Below are 23,013 nucleotides of genomic sequence, written 5' to 3'. Positions count from 1 at the left end.
GCAATAGGTCAAAAGCACCATCAGCAATCAGCACGGTTGGCTATAACGGATAGTAGGCTACATGTAAGATTTTAAAGTGGACCGCTGCATTCATTGCAACTCATTCTCATTGGATGATTTCCACTAATGACACTGACGTAGGCTACCCCACTGGTGATGCACACTGCACAGCTTTTCATGAGGGCAAGTGAACAACAGTGAAGCTGACACAGTCAACAACGTTAGATAAATATAAATAATATTACAGTGGGGTAATTAATAACTTCAGATACATACGTAATTACAAAAGATAGGGATTGCACGAAACCCAGACTTTCTCACTTGCACCCACATACTGATACGCCAAGCTCCGCCACCGGTGACACCCATTCTGTGCGCTACCGATGACGTCATCAACAATACCGATGTGGACGGGACGCGAGAAGAGTTCAATTCATTCGTGGGGTATTATTCGTACTAGACCAACGAGCTGCAGGAATCCAACATGGCAGGATGGGAACGCAAACAAACAGACACGGATAAAGGAATTGTGGTTTGTGGGCAAAAACTAAAAGCATCGCTAAAGAAATTACTTAACTCATCTAGTGTACTCATTTTAGTGTGAAACCATGCGAAGCTGACGGATTTCACTTCATTGGAAACTTTGTAATCATACTGTAAAAGTAGCTAACACGGTGCTGAAACTTTGTAACACGTGAAAATAAAATGCATGTGCCTCAGCTCAACTGTGCTTTATAGATCCCAGATGACTGGCCAGGGTACCCGCTGGATCTCTTCACCTATCCCGAGCATTACTCTGAGGATCTGGACTGTGTCTACATCCCACATGGAGTTATCATGGACAGGTACTGTAAATGTAATTAAGGCGCCATTTAGACACTTACCGATGACGTCCACCTTGCAGACCAGACCAGACCAGACTATATTTGTTTTTTGGACCTTTGGAGCCTACTGCATATAAACAAATGAAACAATATTTTTAATAAGCTAGCTTTATATTTTAATAGATTTAACTTCATATTACATTTTAAAACATTTCAGCAATGCAACTTTTTTGAGATTTCAAATGCCTTCATTTGCAGTATTTAGAACTACAGTGATTTACAGCATAATGCTTCTGTGTTTAAATAATTGTGCTGTCAAATTAATTAATCACATTTAACATAAGTTTGTTTATATATACAGTATGTGTGTTTTTATGTATATATGCATACACCCACATATTTACACATTTCTATGTTAGATGCGATTAATCAATTTGACTACTAATTTATTCCGAAAATCAGTGTTTTAATGTCATACGAAGGTATTTTGAGATGAACATATTTTTATTTTTATGTTAGCAAATGTTTGCTAAAATAGCGTGGGAAATGGCTTCATGTGAACGATGCAATGAATTGCTGCCTTTCCTTTTGTGAGGTTAATGACAATTGACTTGTACGTGGGTTCATTTTGCAATTCCTCTACAATTATCAGTGACTTTGGATTCGCATTTGTATTACAGGCTTGTTAGCTTGTCATTTTTATAGTTTTACTAGTGAAATGAAAAATCAGCTTTTAACATCCAGCTTTTTAAATTCCAAAGGAATTTGTGCAGGATTCCTATTAGAATAACCCTAACCTTATCTTAAAGGATCATAATTATATAAGACAAGAATAAGAAGTATGTAAGATCCTGCTGTATTAGTAGACATTTCTACAGAATTTTAAAATTCGTATTTGAGGGCTAATTGGTCTAATACTTGTTCTATTGGAATAATATATTTGTACTGAAAATCTCACAGAAAATTATATGTTATAGTTTGTAAATCAGCAGTCAGGGGATTTATTGGTAATAGTCATGTTGTGAACTAACAAAAAATTATGTTTTGTTGCTTAGGTATGGTTCTAAATTATGATTGGATACCTTAAGGATTATATGACCAGAAATATTTGCCTTGTGAAGCATATAGACATAGGCTTTAATGTTTTTTTCTTCTTCTGAGAATTTAATATGAAAACCTAACATTTTTGGATCAAAATGGAGAGTTAGACTTTGTTGTGCTGTCATGGGTTTCTTCCAGGACCGAGAGACTGGCAAGAAATATCTTGGAAGATCTTGGCGATCATGACATTGTGGTGTTGTGTGTGCTGAAGGGAGGTTTTCAGTTCTGTGCTGACCTGGTCGACTGCATCAAAGTCCTGTGCCGAAACTCCAACAAGACCCTTCCCATGAGGGTGGACTTCATACGTCTCAAGAGCTACCTGGTGAGCACACTTGGAGATTAGTGTTCTTGATCCTGCTTTTCCATTTTCTGCTGAATTTGAGTACGTAGCAAATATAAAGTGATTTTCTTAAACGTTTTATATGCTAAAACAGCCACGAAACTGCTTGGATCATATGATGAATCACAAGTTTCTTTCACACACATGCACACAGACGCAACGATTTACTTTTACAAATGCCACTTTGTTTCTGATTATCTCAGCATGGCTTCACAGTGCTAATGAATCATCTACTTCATGCATGCGGATTGCTGTGTGAAGCCAGACATAAAACAAAAGCTAAACTAACCAGCATTTAAAAGTTTGGGGTTGGTAAGATTAAATTAATTTCATGAAAGAAGTCTTTCATGCTCATGCTCACCAAAGCTTCTTTGTAAAAACAGTCAAATTGTGAAATATTATCACAAGTTAAAATAACTGTTTTCTATTTTAATACATTTTTTAAATGTCATTTATTCCTGTAATGGCAAAGCTGCCATTATTTCAGTCGTCAGTGTCACATGAAAACAGTTGTGCTGCTGCTTAATATTTTTGTGGAAACCAAAATACTTTTTTATTCTCCAGAATTTATTTTATTAATGGAAATTCAGAAATAGAAATATTTTGTAACATTTTTTAAAATGTTTAAAATGTCACTTTTGATCAATTAAACGTGTCCTTGCTGAATAAAAGTATTAATTACTTTTAGGAAAAAAAAAAAAAATCATATCCCAAACCTTTGAACAGTAGTGTATATTTTCTTAGTACACTTTCCTGGTCTTATTTTACATGTTGTTTTTACATTAATAGAGAACTAATAATATGGCTGCAGGTCACTCAAATATATGCAAAAGGCCTAGTTTCTCTCCAGTTTTGCTTCATTTCTGACTAATAAAATGTGATTGTTGTTGATGAATGTTGACTGCATTGTATGTATTTAGTCAACAGAGGGCGTCATGACTTTATATTTGTCATGCTCCGTGTTTGTCAGTTGATTTCCCATTTCATCTTTGAAGGCATTTTTTTTCTCAGCATTGCTGACATTTTTTAACTAAAGTCTATGGTTGTTAAACCCAGGCGGATCTAGGATAACTTTTATTTATTGTATGCTAAATCGCTTTGTCTGGAAAGCATCCACTTATTCATCCACTTACTCATTAAATAATAATAGTATGTAACTAACTTGATGTAATGTCTAAGCTTGGCTCATTGAAAGTAGATAATACAAATATTTCCATGACACATTGGTCGCAGTAAATATGTACTAAATATTGCATTTTTTGTATTTTCATTTTGATTTTAGTTTTTTACATGAAACAAGAAATATAATAAAAAAAAAATAAAAAAATAAAAAAATAAAAAAAGAAACAAGAAATATAATACTAACAATATTTGACTTGTTCATCTTGATTTCCGACCAGAATGACCAGTCAACTCCAGATCTCCACATAGTCGGAGCAGATAACCTGTCTGTGCTGAATGGAAAGGTAAAACATTCTCAGCCTTTTTATCAAACCTGTCCAAATAACTATGAAAAAAAAAGTTTTTTATGAGAAATGTGAAAAATTACATTTAAAAAATCTTTTTTGACTTTGAGATGGAATGTGACCTTGACACATTTTCTTGAGATACGCCTTTTAAATGTTAATTAAATTAATAAAGAAAAAATTAAAGTTAGGAGCGCTGTAAGAAAATTTACTTTAAATGTAGTTTTTGAAAGGTAAATGGTCAAAACTGACTAATCTGTTTCTGTGAAACACGTTTAACAGATCAAAGGAAGACATGCAAAATTTAAATGTTTATGACTTACACATTAATATATTTTCAATAGACATATCTATTTTTCCCCACCGTCCAAACAAACAGAATTTGAGGTAAGTATATACAAATAAAGTGAGAAGTTTTTGTATTGACATGCGTGCGTGTGTGTGTGTGTGTGTGTGTTTTAATATATATATATATACATACATACACATACACGCAGAAGAATAGGATGCATATACTGATATATATATAATATATAATATATATATATATATATATTAAAACACACACACACGCATGTCAATACAAAAACTTCTCACTTTATTTTTATATACTTAACTCAAATTCTGTTTGTTTGGATGGTGGGGAAAAAAAATGTATATATACACACACACACACACACACACACACACACACACAGTGTTAGGGATTTTTAAAAGTAGTGCGTTACAATATTGCGTTACTCCCTAAAAAGTAACTAATTGTGTTACTTTTAATGGAGAAGTAATGTGTTGCGTTACTTCTGCGCTACCTTTTCTCACCTGGGCTGGGCTAGCTTGTTTGTTTTGATAACAAAATAAACCTAAGTTCTATTTTTGGCAAATGTAAAGACCTTTTCACACCAAAAGTGAAATGAATAAACCTCAAGCTGAAGGAAATGCAGATTCATTCCTGTACAGTAGAGGGCGCAGTTCAAACAAACCTGCCATTCTGGACCGCAGAAGAATAGGATGCAGGTTATGAAAGTTCAGCACTCGTTGAGGCTGCGTCCCTTGGCTGCCACGTCATCAAGTCTTAATTAGAAGGATCTTTGGAAGGCTGCCTTCATTTCACGTCCTTTATTCAGCTCATTCTGAAGGATGCATCAAGTGTATCCTTCGCATCCTTTAATCACCCACAATCCTTTGCACACATTCCAAATCATAAAAAAGAACTGATGAAAAACGAGTCTGCACTAAGCTTGTCTGCGTTCATTATGAAATGAAAGACAAAAATAATATTCTTTTTAATTATTATAATACGTGTTATCTTTTGTTTTGGGGTAAATTAATTACATAAAGGAATATAGTTCAATTCAAAATGAATTGTCATCATTTACTCAGCCTCAAGTTGTTTCAAACCTATATGAATTTCTCTTTTCTGTTGAAATGAGAATGAGCCAAACGGTTGATAGACCCTATTGACTCCCATAGTATTTTTTTTTTTCTTCTATGGAAGTCATTGGGGTCCATCAACTGAGCATTATATCAAATCAGCATTAGAATGATTTCTGAAGGATCATGTGACACTGAAGACTGGAGTAATGGCTTTGCATCACATTCAGCTTTGCAGCTTTTTAAAGTATATTAAAATAGAAAAACAATTAAAAAACAAATAAATGCAGCCTTGATGAGCATAATAGACTTTGCAGCTATTTTCCAATCTTTCCAATCATTATCCAATTTTCCCTTCATTAAAATGTAAAAAATAATGATACAGTTTTCTCTGGGTAATTGCACTAATTTTATTTAATGGTGCCCATGTTTTTTTTCACTTTTTTTATTTTTTATTATTAACTATAATTATGATGAACCTTAAATTCAACCATTCATTTAAAAAAAAAAAAAAATCTTCAGTAACTGATTCTGCTCTAACTCTGAATGCATGTACGTGCTCTTGTGCTAGACATGACTGAGCGGTTACAGTTCGTCAAAGGTTTATGATGTCTAATTCTTCAGTAAGAGGATTGATCTGCTCAGTTCCTCAAGTAATTGGATTTCCCAGAAGAGCTCAGGATTGTGATACAGTGCGTGAGTCTGTGTCACAGACGGAGATATTTAGTAAAATGTCTTTTCTTTTTTATTTACACCTGAAAATGAAACCATTCTGTTTTATAATCTTGGAAATATGCATGCTGGGAAATAGAGTCCATAAAGCAGTGTAGTTTATGTGGTGGTTACACAGTAATAAACAAATTTTATACAAATGTTCATTGCTGTTCATCACATAATTGTTAAAAATAGCTCAAGGGTAAATCCCATGGAAACAGGTCACGTTTTACCCCAAATGAAAACTATATTCAAAACGATTACGTACATTCACACAAATTCTCATTAGTACAATGTATCCACATAGTTCACCTTTAAGTTTTGTTTTTGTAATTCCTATTATTTAATGTGGTGATTGACCTTTTTTTCCACCCTTATTGTAACCTAAACAGTCTTCGTATTGTGTTAACTCTGTGAGTTGTTGAATGCTGTGATGTTCAGTGTATTCAGTCACGCATCTCCTGTCTTCTCTTCACATGTACTGAAGAACGTCCTGATTGTGGAGGTACGTCTGCTGTCTGTCTGGATAAACTCACTCCCTCAATCACTTTAATATCCTTTCAAATAAATAGAGGCCTTTCGGATGCTTTATAGCAAATTCCTCTGCTTTCTGCCCTGGTCAGTCAAGCATGTACCATTTTGTGCTTCTACTTATCCAAGCATTCATGCTGCGTTCTTTCCATGCGACTTAGAAGCCAGATAATTGTTTTTTTCAGTCTTAATTGCCTTTTTTTGCAAACCTTTCACATTTAATAGTGCCTTACATTTAGTTTTGATTTGATATTAAATAATAAGTTCACTTGAGACAATACATCTGGTTATCTTGTTTACAGTCTGATACAGCTTCAAAAGTATGTAAACGTTCACATTTCTGTAAAAACAGTTCATGCCGTTAAAAGGGACCTACATTAAATGTATTATATTTGCATGCACTGTATGATAATTCTATGATTAATACAATGCAGGGTCAGAATGATTTTTTTTTTTAAGAAAGAAATGAATACTTTTATTCAGCAAGGATGCATTAATTGATCAAAAGTGACAGTAAAGACTTTTATAATGTTACAAAAGATTTATATTTCAAATAAATGTTCTTTTGAACTTTCTATTCATCAAAAATTCCTGGAAAAAAAGTACAGTTTCCACAAAAAATTATAAAATATACATTATAAAACATTATAAAAAATATTGAAATTGAAAACAGTTATTTTAAATTGTAATAATATTTCACAATATTACTGTTTTTACTGTATTTTTGATAAAACTTCTTTCATAAACATTAACATCTTACCAACCTCAAACTTTTATATAATATAATATAGCGGGTGGTAGGACAAAATACTACACCAACCTTAATGATTGTGACTTATAGATATGGGCTATAGTTATGTTTGATAAAACATTTTACAGTACAGTGAACTCAAGCATTCTAGTGTTTATTTTGTGCCTCTGCGGTGTCATTATTTCATGCAATGCCAAGACTCTGTCGAGTGTGCCTCTTAAGCTGATAGTGTGTGACAGCCGTCTGTATTTGCCTTCATCTCAGTGTCCTCCTCCTTCCCACAGGCCATCGTGGACACTGGGAAGACCATGAAGACTCTGCTGGATCACGTTGAATCCTTCAAGCCCAAAATGATCAAAGTAGCTGGGTAAGTCAGTCCACAGACTAATAGATTAGTACAGGCCTGAGCTATACTTTTGTGTCTCCTTTACCTGGTCAGTACAGTTGGACTGTGTATGTGTGTGTGTATGTGCTGATATGTTTATATTATTGGTGAGACGGGGGCTTGTTTTATGTCTGTCACAGGTTGCTGGTGAAAAGGGTGCCTAGTGGGACAGGTTATCTGCCAGACTGTAAGTGATGATTACAAACTCTGCATAATGGCTAATGTAATTTTGTATGGATAATAATGTACTTATACTTTTTTAACTCTATAAAGCCTACTGTATCATATTTGTTGCACAGGCTTCTAAATGATCAAAACTTTGCTGAAGATCCTGTTGTACACAATCTACTAAATGTCTTCTGTCATCTGATTGACATACTTTTTAGAAAGTAAAGGCCTTTTAGTATAATTGTAAAAATGTCCACCTTCGGGTTGGGGTTTGCTGTGAATATTTACTGAAATTTGTAACATAACAGTAACTGTTACATTGTTAGGTTTATTTCAAGATGAAAATCAGAATTTCATCATACTTTTTGGCCATATAAACGTCAGCAACTGCACCAAATTGCATATTTTTGCTCAGTTTGGACATGTGAATAAAATTGGTGTGTTGTATTGAGCTCTATTTCTTACAAAATGAGCCATGAAAGCCTGATGCTTTAAATATAATGTTTAACAAAAAAAATTGATAAGTTAATACATTTATGACTGTTATTTCATGTCAGGCTTTACAAGGTTAAACTGTAAACTGCCTGACTGTTGTTTTGTTTTTTGTTGTTTCCCCAAAATAATTATTTTGAAAAACCAAAATATCACAAGAACAGATTAATATTTCCTTTTCTTTTATGTGCTATTTGTTCCAGATGTTGGATTTGAGATCTCCAATCGTTTTGTGGTTGGCTATGCCTTGGATTACAATGAATACTTTAGAGATCTCAATGTAAGAGCCCCTTTATCAATATTTGCCCACATTTAAACGGTTAAATGTTACATTGACTGAAACTGACATGCTGATATGTTGATTCAGTGTATAACAAGTGTTCTTAAATATCATTTATCACTTCTGGCAAAGAGCTTTTTGAAAGCTTATTGTGGGAATCTCCCCAAACGAGGGACTCGCTCCATATGTCTACATATTCCAAAGTCTAGAAGTGACAACTGGTGTGAGATCAGCGTATCAAAGGCGCACACTTGCTGTAGAGAAATGCACAGAACTTCTCTTCGAAGCATAAATGAGTTTGTTTGCTTGAACTGCGGTGACGTATTACTGAACTAAGCCTGTAATGTCGACCCAAAGCGTGAAATGACAGACAGCATTAGCAGGGTGAGAATTAGGAAGAAAAGTCTCTCTGCAGCGGCACAGTTGTCCATTTGTCTCCATTTGGAGGGCTGGTTGCTAGGGGTAAGTGAGCTGTTGTGAAAAATGACACCCACTTCAGAGAATGCCCCGGGCTGTTCAACTCAATTATCCAGCAATCTAGTATCTATCTCTCACATGCATACATCATAGACAGCAGCACACTCCCGAATCTTGTGATCTGCCTACCTAGAAAGCATTTGGCAGAAAAAAGAAGTCTGTTTAAGTTTTTTACACAAGTCTCTTATGCTCATCCAGACTGCATGTATTTGATCAAAATGCAATAAAAACTAACTAAACTTATTACAAATTTAAAAATAATGACTTTTTATTTTAATATATTAATTTATTTAAATTTTTTATTTATTCCTTTGATGGTAAAGCTGAATTTTCAGCATCATTTGAATATTTTTTTGTAACATTTGAATATTTTTGCAGGATTATTTGAATAGAAAGTAAAAAAAACCCAGCATTTATTTAAAATAGAAGTCGAGTCGATTTTTCCTTGCTGAATAAAAATATTAACTTCTTTAAAAAAAGAAATGCGGTGGTGTAGTTAAATCTGAAAATGTAAAATATAATTATTTAAAAAATAAATAATAATAATAAAACTTACTAAAAAAGATAGAATATTTTATTTGTTAACTGCTTGTGATTTAACCAATAACTGACATCAACAAACCGTGAATGTGTGATAAATTATTGAAAATTGTTCTACTCTATTCTTCTATTATATCAATGCCCAAAAGTATTTATAAAGTTGTCTAATTAAAATTGTAGACTGTCTAACATATTGTGTATTTTTATGCTTAAGTAGTGCATCATTAGCTTAGCAGCATGCTAACACCCAAACAAAGACTATGGCTGAATCCAAAATCGCCCCCTAAACCCTTATTGACTATTCCCTATGTCAGTCCACTAATACTATTCACTTGAAGGAGTGAATGAAAAGGAGTGAGCCAATTCGGACAGCTGTTGAGCGTACATCGGTTGTAAACTTGTTATTGCAGTGCAATGTGGGATTGAATATGTGCACTCAATAATGTCCACTATGGGTTCGGACACCACTACAAATGGCTGTCCCCTCAAATAACGCCCTATTTGAGGGTATAGGGGGTGATTTCGGATTCAGTCTAGATATACAATGATGTGCACTCATATTACTAGGAGAAAGTGCAACGCGAAATAAGTCCCGCCGTCATATAAAAGAGCCAATCACTGATTGGTAAAGTCATCACTTCACTGCCATATATATCCATAGATGCCTCATTAGCGACCGTTTCCATGTGCCGCTATATGCGAGATGTCCGCCATAATGGAGCGGTCTGTGAACATTCGAGAGCAAGTTGACTGAGCGTCTGCACCCGTAGTTAGACGCATGTATAAATATCTATGAAATGGACTCCAGAAGATGATTTTGCTAAACTAACACAATACAAGAAGGCGTCAGCTGCCACGACCTTAAAAAGTCAACAATAGTAAAATGAAAATCATTAAAAGTACTGTAGTAAAAACATGTAATATTGAGTTAATACATATAAAAACACAAAGCAACATATTCTCACCTGTGAAAGGTTATCCCATTTCTTCGGGAATTTAAATCTCGGCGGTTTCACATCATTGATTCTTACTGTGAGTGACAACACGCTGACCGTTACAAGATGGTGGGCGCGCAGACGTGTCTGGAGCGGCGGAATGTGGGATCTTCGTATACATATCTATGGTCACTGCCCCGGCCTTTAGAAGCTCTGGTTGCTACAGAAACAGTGTTCTGAGACGCGCTCTTATGACTGCACATGCAATGCTGGTCCAGCCTGAAAAAAATGCAGTTTTGTCATGATTTGGTGCGTTTAGAAACAACATTTATGAAACCGTTGTTGTCAGATTTCCTTGGTGATTTCAAATATGAAGTTCTATCGTAAGCTTGGTGAACAGATGTTTCCCCATCCAAAAAGAGATATAGGAGCTGTCCAACTGAAACAGCTGCCTGAGAGGCGTTTCAAAGATGGCCGCCAAGTGAAATGACTTGCCTTAAAGGGACCAAAATCTGTTGGAATCAACTGTTGAGTCGAGCATCTTAATGTGAGGAGTGTTTTTTGTGTAACACAGAATTGCTATCTGTGAAGTAATTCATTTTTGAGGATGTCTTTCGGTTAGTAGTGATATTTGGGCATTTAGAGACCAATTTCACCTGATTACTAAGCTTTATTGGCCAGTAAACAGTGTTAGTTCTTCATTTATGTCTGTTTCGAAATCTGCTGACAGCTTTGTTAACGGATGATGAACATTTTAGCTGTCTTTGTGTACATTATTGTACTTTGCGGTTGTCCCCTTAAATGGCTTACTGTCATCTTTCTCTCCCCCCTCTCACAGCACATCTGCGTGATCAGTGACAGAGGGAAACAGAAATACAAGATCTGAAGATGATGATCTCACTCTTGCATGAGTATCTGAATTCTGATGGAAGGGGTCCATTGATCTCACACAGTTCTCAAACGATCCTCCTTCTTGCCTTCAATATGGACCGGTTTAATTGGCTAAGTTAGAAATGGAGTACTGGGTTACAACTGACTGAATACTGCACAGTATATATTACAGTATACATACTGCAGAAATAGCATACTGACATACTACTATTAGTATTCTGTATGTTAGTATGTTATTTAGTCAATAAAGGGATAGTTGAACAGAAGTCTTTTGGTTTAGGTGCGACATGAGGGTGATTACACTGTAAACATATAAGTAATAGAAACATGTTTTTCAATTACTTTAAGCAATAATTTAACAAATTTAAACATGACGTTATATAAGATTTAACTAGGCAAGAATTAAAATTTTACTTAAATGTAAGGCAGTAACTTCACTTTTTTCACAGTGTAAATGATGACTATTGCAATTTTTGTGTGAACTGTGCCTTTAAGACTAAGGGGTGCTTCCATGTGTCTCATTTTTACGCCTTCATAATAGAGTTTCATTACAATGCAATACGATGTAAATTGAATTGTGTTCCATTCAATAATGGGAAGTTGTTTACTTATACTGTGAATTAAATACACTTCTCACAATACTTTTATTCATCAGCAATTGCCTTTCAGACGCTATAATATGTGAACTACAGCTTAAGAAATTGTTGGCCAACTTTTGTGAAATTTGTATACATTTTATAACCTCTTCATTTAACAACATTAAAATATTATGCATTTGTATTTATGTACGTCACTTTTTTTGCATTCTGTGTCAGAGAATACTGATGAAAGCATGCTAGTTATGGATCATTTGCTGTGGTATTGTAATGGAGAGCAGCAGTCATACTTCAGTAAGACACACTCAAACATGCCGCACACCTGTACACACACAATTGAAGTGGAACAGAGTTTGGCTGGGTGTGTGTTATGTAACAACGTCTGTTGTTCATTGTTTCCTGTGCCCAGCCTCTTTTGCTTGTCTGACTGCTGCTTGTGTTCAGTACAGGGGGATTTTGTGGTGTGTTTCTTTCAGATACAATGTCCTGTTTCAGGTGTACCTGTAAAAGCACCCTAATGCACCACAGGTATGACAGTAGTATCATACTCATATTTGTCGCTATAGTCTTAAACGTTGACTTGACAAAGCATTTCCTGAAAGATGTTTTAAAGGGCCTTGAAGTTTTAAGCTCATAAAGACATTATTTCATTTGAATACTTCAAGATCTGTACAGTGGCAGCATCTGAAAGTGCGTTGAAAAGGTTCTTTATTGGCTTTTATGGTTCCATGAACACCCATGGAACCTTTTCATTGGACAAAAAGATCTTTATAGTAGAAAGAGGTTCTACACAGTGACATTTTTTTCTTTTTCTTTTAAGAACTATTCACTGAAATAGTTCTCAAACTGCATAGCATAGCTGTGTGAAAACCCCCTTTTGGAACCTTTATTTTTAAGAGTGTACTTCCCTATAACAACAGTATGTGAAAAGAGTAGTGTGCTAAAGTCAGAACTGTCTGAAGGTCTGTGCCAAGTTTAGTGGACATAGCTGGAATTGCAGTCAGATATTAATATTAATAGAAGTCTCTTGGATTTAGATCATCAGAAATAAGGTTTAGGCCATATTTAAACCTCCCAAGTCAAAACAGACTGAAGGACTGTGCTAAGTTTGGTAAATGTAGCTTGAAAAGTTGTTACAGTCAAAAAAGAGTTAGTAGTTTTGAGAAACAGATTATACAATAGCAGTGCTTTGTAATTTTTTTCAAGCCAACATCATGAATTGATACGTGAAACAGGCCAGTGATTCGAAGTTTAACATAAAATGTGTGACTAAAATTACAGAAAAACGAAACCTAATTAGGAATTTGGCCACAATTTGCCTTTTAGATCAACTGTAATACTTAATCCACTATGCACTTCCAATTAAGATTTGCAAATGTGTAAAAGTGATTGAGAGGCCATGAACACCTTTAGTCTTCATTCTGGTGTTCATGAAATTGTCTCCACACTCACTGCTAAATGAGTCAAGTCGTGGTCCCGTTTTATTGTTTAGCAGTGCGTGTGGAAAACACTACATCCTGGAATTTGGGAAGGTTATAAGTGAATAGTGTTTGCACCCGGATGTGCATGGTCCTGTTAAATGGCTTGATATTTCTTGGCCATTAAATACCCCTCATTAGAACTCAAGACTTCCACAAGACTGCTGTTCATGTCATTTGAAATCCCCCCAGTGTGTTTAACAGATGGCAACACACTTTGTGAGGTGAAGGTATCCTTTGGCTTTTCAAAAACAAAGTAATCCGAATGCAGGAAATAAAGTCAGTAATGAGTCATACCATGATAGGCTGCTTGTTCATTGTTCAGGGCTCCAGAGCTATTAATATAAGTGGGTTGACTGATAGGCCTAACTAAATTAGTTGTGTTTACTGGTACTAGAATAGAATATAGATCTTTATTATCATTGTCATTAACGAAAGACTGTTTAGCAGCTCACAAGGATGGACAAAAATAGAAAACGCATAAATATAAGACAGTGAGGTAATACAATACTTTATTGCTCATACTTTGAATTATGTATTTGAACAAATTCCTAAACCCTTTTACTTTCCATTTGCTCACATCCAAGTTTTTTTTTCTTTCTTTTTTTTCTTTCATTTAAAAAAATCCCATAGACAAAAGGGATAGTCACTCAAATCATGGGATTCAATTTTAATGACGTTTGTTTTAAATATTTTTTATTCGTAACAAAATTTCACGAATTAAACAGCTCGTAAACATACTTTATCACTAGAAAAAAATGAAATAACCCATTAAACATGAAAGTGTTATGCAATCATTTAAGACATTTCTCCCGATATAGAACATTTTTTGGCATAAAGAGTTCTTTAAAATTGAGTCTTATAGGGTTCTATATAGAACCCCATTGAACCCTTTTTTTTCTAAGAGTGTACACACCCAAAATTGAAAACGTCACGACTGTGGAACTCAAAAGACGTCTGGCAATGGGTGGTCAAAATAAGATTGGACCCCATTGAATTTCATTTGTATGGACAAAAAAAGACTGAATCATTTTTCAAGTTCACTATACTTTTGGGTGAACTTTCAACTACATGGTCCATATGCAGAGACCAGAATACACTAGACATGGAACCTGTGGACAAATCATAGGGCCTGTATACCTCAAGCCCGTATCGTGCCTTCTTTGGCCCAGTCTCCACCCAGATGAAAGCATACAACCACCATTTAATGAAAAGTTTTTGGTTTCAAGGAAGTGAGTCATGACATATTTGATCCTCATGTAAAGTTACAGGCTGTGAGTTTCCTTTTACAGTGGTGTATATGTGGAATCTAACATACATTTCTGTAATGATTCAGCTCTGGCCTTAAATTAAAGCTAGACAATGAATTGTGTATTCAAATGGCTCTGCTGGAGGTTTGAGGCTTCTCTGTCTAGACTAGATAGATACTGGGAAATGACGAAAAATAATTGATGTTTCCTCCTTGAATGTCTGCAGAGAGAACAGGCCAAACTTCAACAAACCGACTGTAGCCTAAATATGCATTTTCCATCAATCTAAAATCCTTAAATCACTCACTAACTTGCACAGTTATGTTATAACTTATAACTCCTGTTATGATAATGTAATGCTGTCCAAAAACAGGCTTTAGATTAGTAACATATAACCAGCATTTCTTCTAAAAGTAGCCCATTTACAGCCCAAATAGTACACTTTACCACAACAATATAGGCAATAAAAACTAAAAACATCTTCCTGACCAAACTTTTGAACAGCAGTGTTTTACCCCCTCAAAAAAGTGGCTTCCCTGTAACTTTCCTTGGCTTGCATCATGTCATACATGAGTGATTCATCAAATCATGCAGCTTGCTGAGGAGATTTAAGCTATAATTTTCTAAGCAATCAGAGTAATGGGCAACAAAAAAATGCCCCGGTCATATCTAAGTACCAGATTATCAGACGTTGGGTTATTTTGACCTGGGCTGTATAAGCCAGGCCCTTACAACCCACGGGGTGCTCTGGGTGAAGCAGCTGGATAGCAACACACCACTCAGAACACCTTAGAAACCACATGGCCAATGGCAATGCCACATGGCAAGTGACCACCACTCACCGTGTAAAAATATCATTTTTAATGTCATTTTAAAGCCTCATCTAAGGCTTCCACAAAGCAAAGGAGCACCCAAAAGCAACATGTAGCTGGCGTCCTGATTGTCCTGAAGTTTTAGATTTGTTCTCATGATTTGAAAGATAAATAAAAGTGGGGCATTGATAGAGTGAGTGGACATTCACAATAGAAGATGGGCGGAGCCGTCGTGCCTTATTCATACACCTGACACATGACTCCCGCATTTCAACAGCAAGAGGGAGTTTCAGTGTGCTGTGAAAACAAAGCGTCACTCTCTCTGTTTGGCTGTTTAACCACAGTTTTAGATGGGTTTGTTCACTATTTCAATGCACTGGCCCTCTCTGAGGAGTGTGTAAGTGAAGTTGAAGAAACCTTAGTATCAAAAATCTGTTTCCGCAATATAATAAAGGGCAGGATAATCTGAGTATGATTGGTAATATAATCTCTCTGGGAGTCACATATGTCTAAAAACACCCTCCCAAACGCATAAGCTTGCTTTTCAGCACTGTTTCAACTGAATTTGGATAGACTCAGGCTAAACAAAGATGGACACTGTTCCTGTTTTCAAGTTATAACTGGCCGGCGTATTTCCAAGTTGGTCACAAGAAGGACATGCAGCTGACTGACATTCTTCCTGGGAAGGCTGCTTCCCGAGAGAGTGTCTGCTGTGGTTTGAGCTCCGTTCCAGATCAGACTGCAGAGAGAGGAATTCCCTGGGTTGGGAAGTATTGTGAAAGTCCCTGGTCAGGACGACCTCGGAACAAAGGCCACCCAATCCCTGAAACAGGTGGCCCCTTCGGCTGGCCATGAATGAAAGGAACATTTGTGCGAGCCTCTAGAAACTGAACACTTTTCACAGGGCTCTCTTTTCAGGTTACTGCCTGCGCTCTCTCTTTTTCTTTCTTTGTGTGTCTGAATATGTACAATGACTTATTTCCAACTAACCGAACCAATCATTTTTTTCTTCAAATGAAATTTTCTATCTATCTATCTATCTATCTATCTATCTATCTATCTATCTATCTATCTATCTATCTATCTATCTATCTATCTATCTATCTATCTATCTATCTATCTATCTATCTATCTATCTATCTATCTATCTATCTATCTATCTATCTATCTATCTATCTATCTATCTATCTATCTATCCATCCATCCATCCATCCATCCATCTGTCCATCCATCCATCCATCCATCCAACCAACACAACACAACACAATCTCATGTCAATTCGTAACTTTTTTACGTTTTGGTGAATTGGTGGCTAATTCGTATGAATTCGTACATTTTCGTATGATCTGTGTACGCCCCAGTGATGAGGGGTGGGGTTGTGGGTGGATATAATTTCTAATAATTGTACATTTTTGCAAGATTCACACTGTACAAATTCATATGAAATCCCCACCTGGTAACATGCAATACAATAGACACAATTGAGCAGATCTATATCTATAGAAGACACATTTATCCAAAGTGGCATACAAATGACAACAATACAAACAAAAGTAGTGATACCATACCAAATGGTTGTTATATATATATTTGGATATATATATACACACATAATTTTGAAATCAATATATAGCTCAACACACAAGAGATGATGGACTAACTCTAGTGAAGCTCTCTCAGATTGTGAGCATAGCAGTCGCTCCTCATGCGTCTGCTTTTTGGGGCACAGTGTGTGTGCAGACATTCCACAGCCACTGCCAATCGCATGCCAAAACTGCCCGACCCCGCTTTGAACTGGGCCAAACATGTGACTCCAGTAATCCAGACAAACAGTTGTATTTGCGAGAGAGAGAGAGAGAGAGAGAGAGAGAGAGAGAGAGGGAGAGAGAGAGGGAGAGAGAGAGAGAGAGAGAGATATTTGGGGGATTTTGTACTCAGACAAAAGTATAAATGTCCAATATTACAGTTATTCACATATTTGTTGACAGAAGTATATCACTGAAAAATATTTTTGGTTGGGCAAGAAAAGAAATGATACTGATTGGGAGTATCTATCCATATTATAAAATATGGATTTATTAGAGAACTCCAATATATTCATAATAAATATTTAGCAGTGTTCTATTATTTTTGTTGGCATGTGTTACTCTTCCCTTGTGTTTTGAGGGAAGGGTAACACAAACAGTTTCTTGTATTGCCTGGTCAAACTGTCACAGGGTGACATATAAACAACACTGTCCAGTTTTTGTGTTTAGAGACAAAACGTCCTAACAAGACGTTCCGTCCACCCTCATTGCTCCATTTGTTCTGGTAGCATATAACAACTAAATCAAATATGGGAGGAGAAAACACATCCTCACTCGTATAGATTGAATACTTGAATGTTGGCTACTTTTGGGTCTGATCATAAAATATTTGAAGTATTGGATTGACACTTCATGACTTTTACTAATCCCATGTGAACTGATTATAAAAAAGCTTTCAGGTTCATAACAATGCATCAGTATGCAGCAAGTGTTTCAGAGACCACAACAAGTATATGAATAAATTGCTGTGAATGGTCGTTGTTGCATGGATTTATTTGATTGTATTTGTCTGTAATGTGTTATTGTGGTCCAACTGACCTCAAACAGAAAACTTGCTATATTGGATAACAACAGTTGTATTTCTAAAAGGTCTGTCTAACTTGTTGTACAACACTGGGTTAATGCTTCAATAATATTGCAAAATGTTGTCCATAAAAACGCTAGTTGTGATGAGAAAAAACAGTAGTGATAAATAAATAGAAAAATGTAGATTTTTTTATGACTTGACAGAGATAACAGATTGTTTGGAGAAAAATAGTATTTGTAACAACGCAAATCATTGGCTGAAATTTAAACGAGAAGTGTTAGGAAGAATCTGATTGGATGTAGGGTCCGCCAGCTCGCGAAAGGGTGGCGTTTCCAAGGATTCCGAGTGCGCTCGAGCCCCGATCCAGCGAGTGCCGCGCGCGCGTGTGCGTCGAGTTGGACCGGGGAATAGGAAAACTTTCGTTCTGCTTTTATCCATCTAAAACACTCGGGTTGAGGCCAGGACACGGACCTACCTTGTCGTTTAGACTCTTCTAACGAATTAATGAGTTTTTTGTGCGCAATGGGCGTTTACAGCGTAACATCAGCGCTTTATTCCCAACAGGTAGGTGCTGGCTAGCCATTACAATACCAGTTAGCCTTTACTTTGTTTTGCTAGCTACTTATGCTAACCAGAGCCCAATGTTTTATATATCACTCAGAACACTTAAACTATCCAACACGTAACGTGCCTAATGTGTTTACTCGTTAAAATTAAGTCCGGCACTTTCAAAGTGAATATAAATACATTCTGTTGTGTTTGAGGAACGTAACGTTACTCGACATCAATTCACGGCAGAAAGTTTCCAGCGCTGTTAGCCGCTCACACACCAGTTGAGTCTGACCACACCAGATCAAACCTCTCCGCTTACAATCAGATTAGACTCTCTGTCTTGGGTTATCATTTTATTTTAACAGGATTAAACTTGTTTACTGCTAATCGGCTCGTGTGTTTGATATCTCAGAGTTTGAGCTTTTAATAAAGAAAGGTGAAGGCTCATGTAACCATGTGGCACAAGGGAATGGCTCGCGTTTTGCTGGAATAAGCGATTTTTAGGGCGTTTATGTCGGCCGAAGTCTATTGGCCACTACGGTTTACGGGGTTACTTCAAAACACCTGTCAAAAAGAAACCAGAACAAATCGGAAATCGCGTCAAACGTGTTTATTTAAATATATCTGAATGTGTGCAGAGAACCGTGAAGTTGATTACAAACACAATGCAATCTTGTTTTGAATTTTAAATATAGGGTTTCGTTTTGAAAATTCAATTGTAGTAGAACCAAAAATGTAAACATTCACATTTGAATAAACAAGTGAAATATTATTATGATCATGTCAAGGAGTATTTGTTTTTTTTTTGTAATTAATTGCTTCTAAAGGTTTTGTAGTTTAATAAGGTATGTCTAGTATTGATATGGTGTGTTTTTATTTTCTCCCCCAGGGTCCTTTACCCAAACATGTGGAAAAGCAAATCCAGTGTGATGTTGAAGCTGATCTGAGGAGATTTCTCTAGATGCTGGCTGCTGTAGTGAAATGATGGCAACACCTTGGAGGAATTCAGGCGACGAGGATGAGCTGAATTATGCTGGCCCATCTCCGTATTGCGAGGTGAGACCCATGGTTTATCTTTACTGGATGCTTATTAAAGGGGTGGCCCCCCTGGAGGGCCACAATATGGTGATGGATCATCATGACCTTTTGGGTCACTAGCCCAGATCTCTGACTGTAGGTAGGCTAATAGTAGGACTATAGTAGTAGGCTATAGCCTATATAATAGTAGGCTAATAGTTGGTAGACCAGTTGTAGGTTGATTGAGATAATCTACCATTCCTAAACGTTTCTTACAAATCATCAATATAATTTTTTAATTACAAAGGTATGTTTGAATCGTGTAATTTTAGATGAGCCAGTCTCTATGATCTCTGATTTAAAAGAACCGCTTGTGTGCTCTGTGCTGCCACAGATGTTTTTTATTCAGTAGACAGTTTGTCTTTGTGCTTTGAATTGTGTGCTTCTAGTAAGTGCAGGCAAAGCACTTAAAAAAAAATACAGGTCATTGACACTTCCAATGAAACATAGCCTACCCTGTCATTTGTCAGAAGTTGATCTTGAAAGCAGCATGAATGAGATGATTCAGATGTAAATAGACAATTGGCTGATTTTCTGCTTCTGTTTCCTACAGAATTTTGTGAGAATATAGTTCCTTTTAATTTTTTTCTTCCCTTTTAATATTAAAAATGTTGTAGATTTTAAAATCAAATGTTTTTAGGAAGGCCAACAACTTGAATCCAATTAATAATAATAATACTCATACTTTATTATTATTATTATCATCCCTAAGACAGTAATATATTACTATTGTAATACAACGGCACTGTACATTTAAAAATGAATATTTCATTAGTATATTTCTTGTTTTACTTTGTTACAGTAGTAAATTTACAATATTACTTTTTAATTTCCTCACTTGCGATAGTTAAACCCTTGAGCTTTTATTTTTCCGGGGAGACCTTTAAGTTTCCGTCACAACAGGTTTACAAGTGTTTCTCATTACAAATCTAGAGGATTTCTGGAAGCATCTGAACACAGTGCAGCACTTCGATTAAAACGGAGCACAACAGACAATATACTTCATTAAATCGCAGCCTTTTGCTATTTGATAAGTGCACTAAGACATTTCGTGATTATTTTAGTTGAATTGACAGATACTTTGCCAAAGCAACACAGAAAAATATAAGCTGATGTTAAAGGTCTTTTATGTTATTATGAGAAATGTAAATATTTTTCGGTTCATTCAGATTAGACTGCCAAAGTCCACTTGATTAATGGGAAACACTATTCTGACTAGCATTGTTCCATTGGAAAATCTCAGCAGAAACATGTTGTTCAGGTCACAAGATTGAATTAAGTTGAGCAGCCTGTTGTTGTTGTGTCACTGACTGGTGTGGAATGCACAAGCTGTGCTGCTGCTTTATCCGAATCCACTCATTTTTTCCTGAATGCCTTGCATCTATTCTCGAATTGAAGAGATTCTCTTTTTCCAAAGTTCTGTTATGTGGTATTTATCCATGCATTGTAGTAGCTGCATTGTTTGATGGTTGTATCGCTGATGTTTTGTTTATAGCCATGTGTGCTAAACCTGTTTTCTAATGTGGGGAGTTTGCATATCAAAAGCAGTCTTTTGGAAGTCCAGGCTGGTTTCGATTTTTAGCTTTGGTTAACGCTTTGACTGTTGATGAACTCTGTTGTTGTCCTGCAAACACAATGTTTTGATGCTTGAGCATTTTGGCACAAAATGAGTCTGGATTTTTCCACAGTCTGGAATGTATTTGCTGTCTGAAATTCCTTTTGTAGTTTATGAGAAACATGAAGGACTGTAATCTGTAATCATAAGTGTGTGCAGAAGAAATGAAATTCTTTGGATGCTCTTGAAGGAAATTCCCTGGCAGGCTTTTTCTCTAGCGTGGAGCATCCGTTTATCTGCGAGTTAGCTGTGGGGGAAGCTTTTCGAAACGGTCTGAACCACACAGTCAGATCGCAGTGCAGCTACAATGCAAACAGCTGGTGTGAAACCCCTTCCTTTAAACACATGGTCAATGTGGGGACCATCTGAATGCTGACACTGTCAAAATAAAACGTGCGATATTGCTTGTGCTGTGTAGTTGGGTATTAACTTATGGCTTCCACATTTCAGTGTGGGTTGTGCGGATTTGGCCTCACATGGGAAGGTTTGTCTAGGTTTTTTTCTGTAAGTTAGTTAAGTAGTAACACTGACCATCTTTTCTCTTGCTCTCAGTTTGAGCCATCCGACGTGGTTGGATCTTTTCCTGCAGGCGTGAACCTGGTTGATGATGAATTGGCTTCATTTTTAGTTTCAATTTGTTATGCTAAAACACTTTGCAGAAGCAGGATTTTCCTTTATTAAAAAGAAAGTGAAGTGAGCTGAATGGGGGAAAAAAATGTAAGTGAGTGGTGGTGATTTGTCTTGGGTATCGCTGTCATGCTGAGATATTAGTTCCTTTTTAGATATAGTTAGCTCCCACGAATCAACATTTTTGTGCTCAGTCTGCCGAATCTATCCACTGGCCTTCTGAATGAAGACCTTTGTATAAACCCCTGCCCACGTTCATGGCAGGTTGAAGTTCATCTATTTATAGAATCAGCCGATTTGTGCTCACATTAGCCCTCCCCTTTAATCTAATATTCGGCACTGTCTCTGTTTTTCTGCTGAAATGGAGTCAGAGGACGGGATGTCTCTCTTCTGCCAGTGGTAGGTCTGTCTTCATCAGGAGTTTTCACAAGGAAGGGAAACCTGTTGCCTGCATGTTGATTAGATGAGCCAAACATTTAATGTGTGAATATGAAATTGTAGCCTAAGTCTCTTTGTATTTTGAAAATGTTTTGTCTGGTGCTTGTTCTGTGTGGCTCAGCTGAACTCATTTTGATGGAAGTGAAAAATGTGGAACTCTACATTATCACTGGTTTTTGATTAGTAACCTTTTTTTCTCTCTGTAAAGATTTATACTCAAGTGACTCATTTATTTCAACAGTCCTTGGTGTAAATAATATTAGCTCATCGTACTTGGCGTGCAGCAGTACGTTACTCATATTCAAAGTGTTAAAGGTCATTATGCACCAGATTTGGAATGTCACAGGATTGTGTTAGGCAACTCTTGTACTGTGCATTTCCCAGATCTTGTGCTATCTTAATGAGGATAGTTCCGACGACAGTAATTAAAATGGTAATTTACTAACCCTCATGTTGTTCCAAACCTGAATGATTAACTTTCTTCATAAAAAAAATACTTTGAAGATCTCCATGCTGTACTTTTCCATTTAAAGATATGTTGCTTTTAAGTTTGAAAATGTGTGAGATTTAAATGGTTTGCAGTGAATCTCAGTTGGTTTTTCATACAAATCTATTGTAAGGCAGTAGACTTGGACTGTCCTTTTGGATTCTGTTCCTGTGGTCATGATATATATATATATATTTCTTTT

At 36.1% G+C, this 23,013-nt stretch overlaps 2 protein-coding genes across 2 annotated transcripts in view; both read left to right on the top strand.

The window, feature by feature from the left end:
• Window positions 1-247: 247 nt before the first annotated feature.
• On the top strand, window positions 248-12,025 carry prtfdc1b (phosphoribosyl transferase domain containing 1b). The gene is made up of 9 exons (XM_082171953.1): window positions 248-532; window positions 739-845; window positions 2,064-2,247; window positions 3,666-3,731; window positions 6,304-6,321; window positions 7,383-7,465; window positions 7,624-7,670; window positions 8,347-8,423; window positions 11,214-12,025. The coding sequence occupies exons 1-9, from the start codon at window positions 485-487 to the stop codon at window positions 11,259-11,261; spliced, it is 678 nt and encodes a 225-aa protein (XP_082028079.1). The 5' UTR covers window positions 248-484; the 3' UTR covers window positions 11,262-12,025.
• A 6,335-nt stretch (window positions 12,026-18,360) lies between these two features.
• The window catches only part of arhgap21b (Rho GTPase activating protein 21b), a 55,200-nt gene continuing 50,547 nt past the window's right edge, over window positions 18,361-23,013 (top strand). The window contains exons 1-2 of the mRNA XM_082171938.1: window positions 18,361-18,579; window positions 19,457-19,623. Coding sequence (XP_082028064.1) covers window positions 19,549-19,623 — 75 coding nt within the window. The 5' untranslated portion in view covers window positions 18,361-18,579; window positions 19,457-19,548. The remainder of the gene's footprint in view (window positions 18,580-19,456; window positions 19,624-23,013) is intronic.

This window comes from Leuciscus leuciscus (genome assembly GCF_965113295.1).
Source record: "Leuciscus leuciscus genome assembly, chromosome: 6".
In the NCBI taxonomy this organism is placed as follows: domain Eukaryota; kingdom Metazoa; phylum Chordata; class Actinopteri; order Cypriniformes; family Leuciscidae; genus Leuciscus; species Leuciscus leuciscus.
The sequence above is the reverse complement of the archived record's forward strand: the minus strand, read 5'-3'. Positions and strand labels throughout refer to the sequence as shown.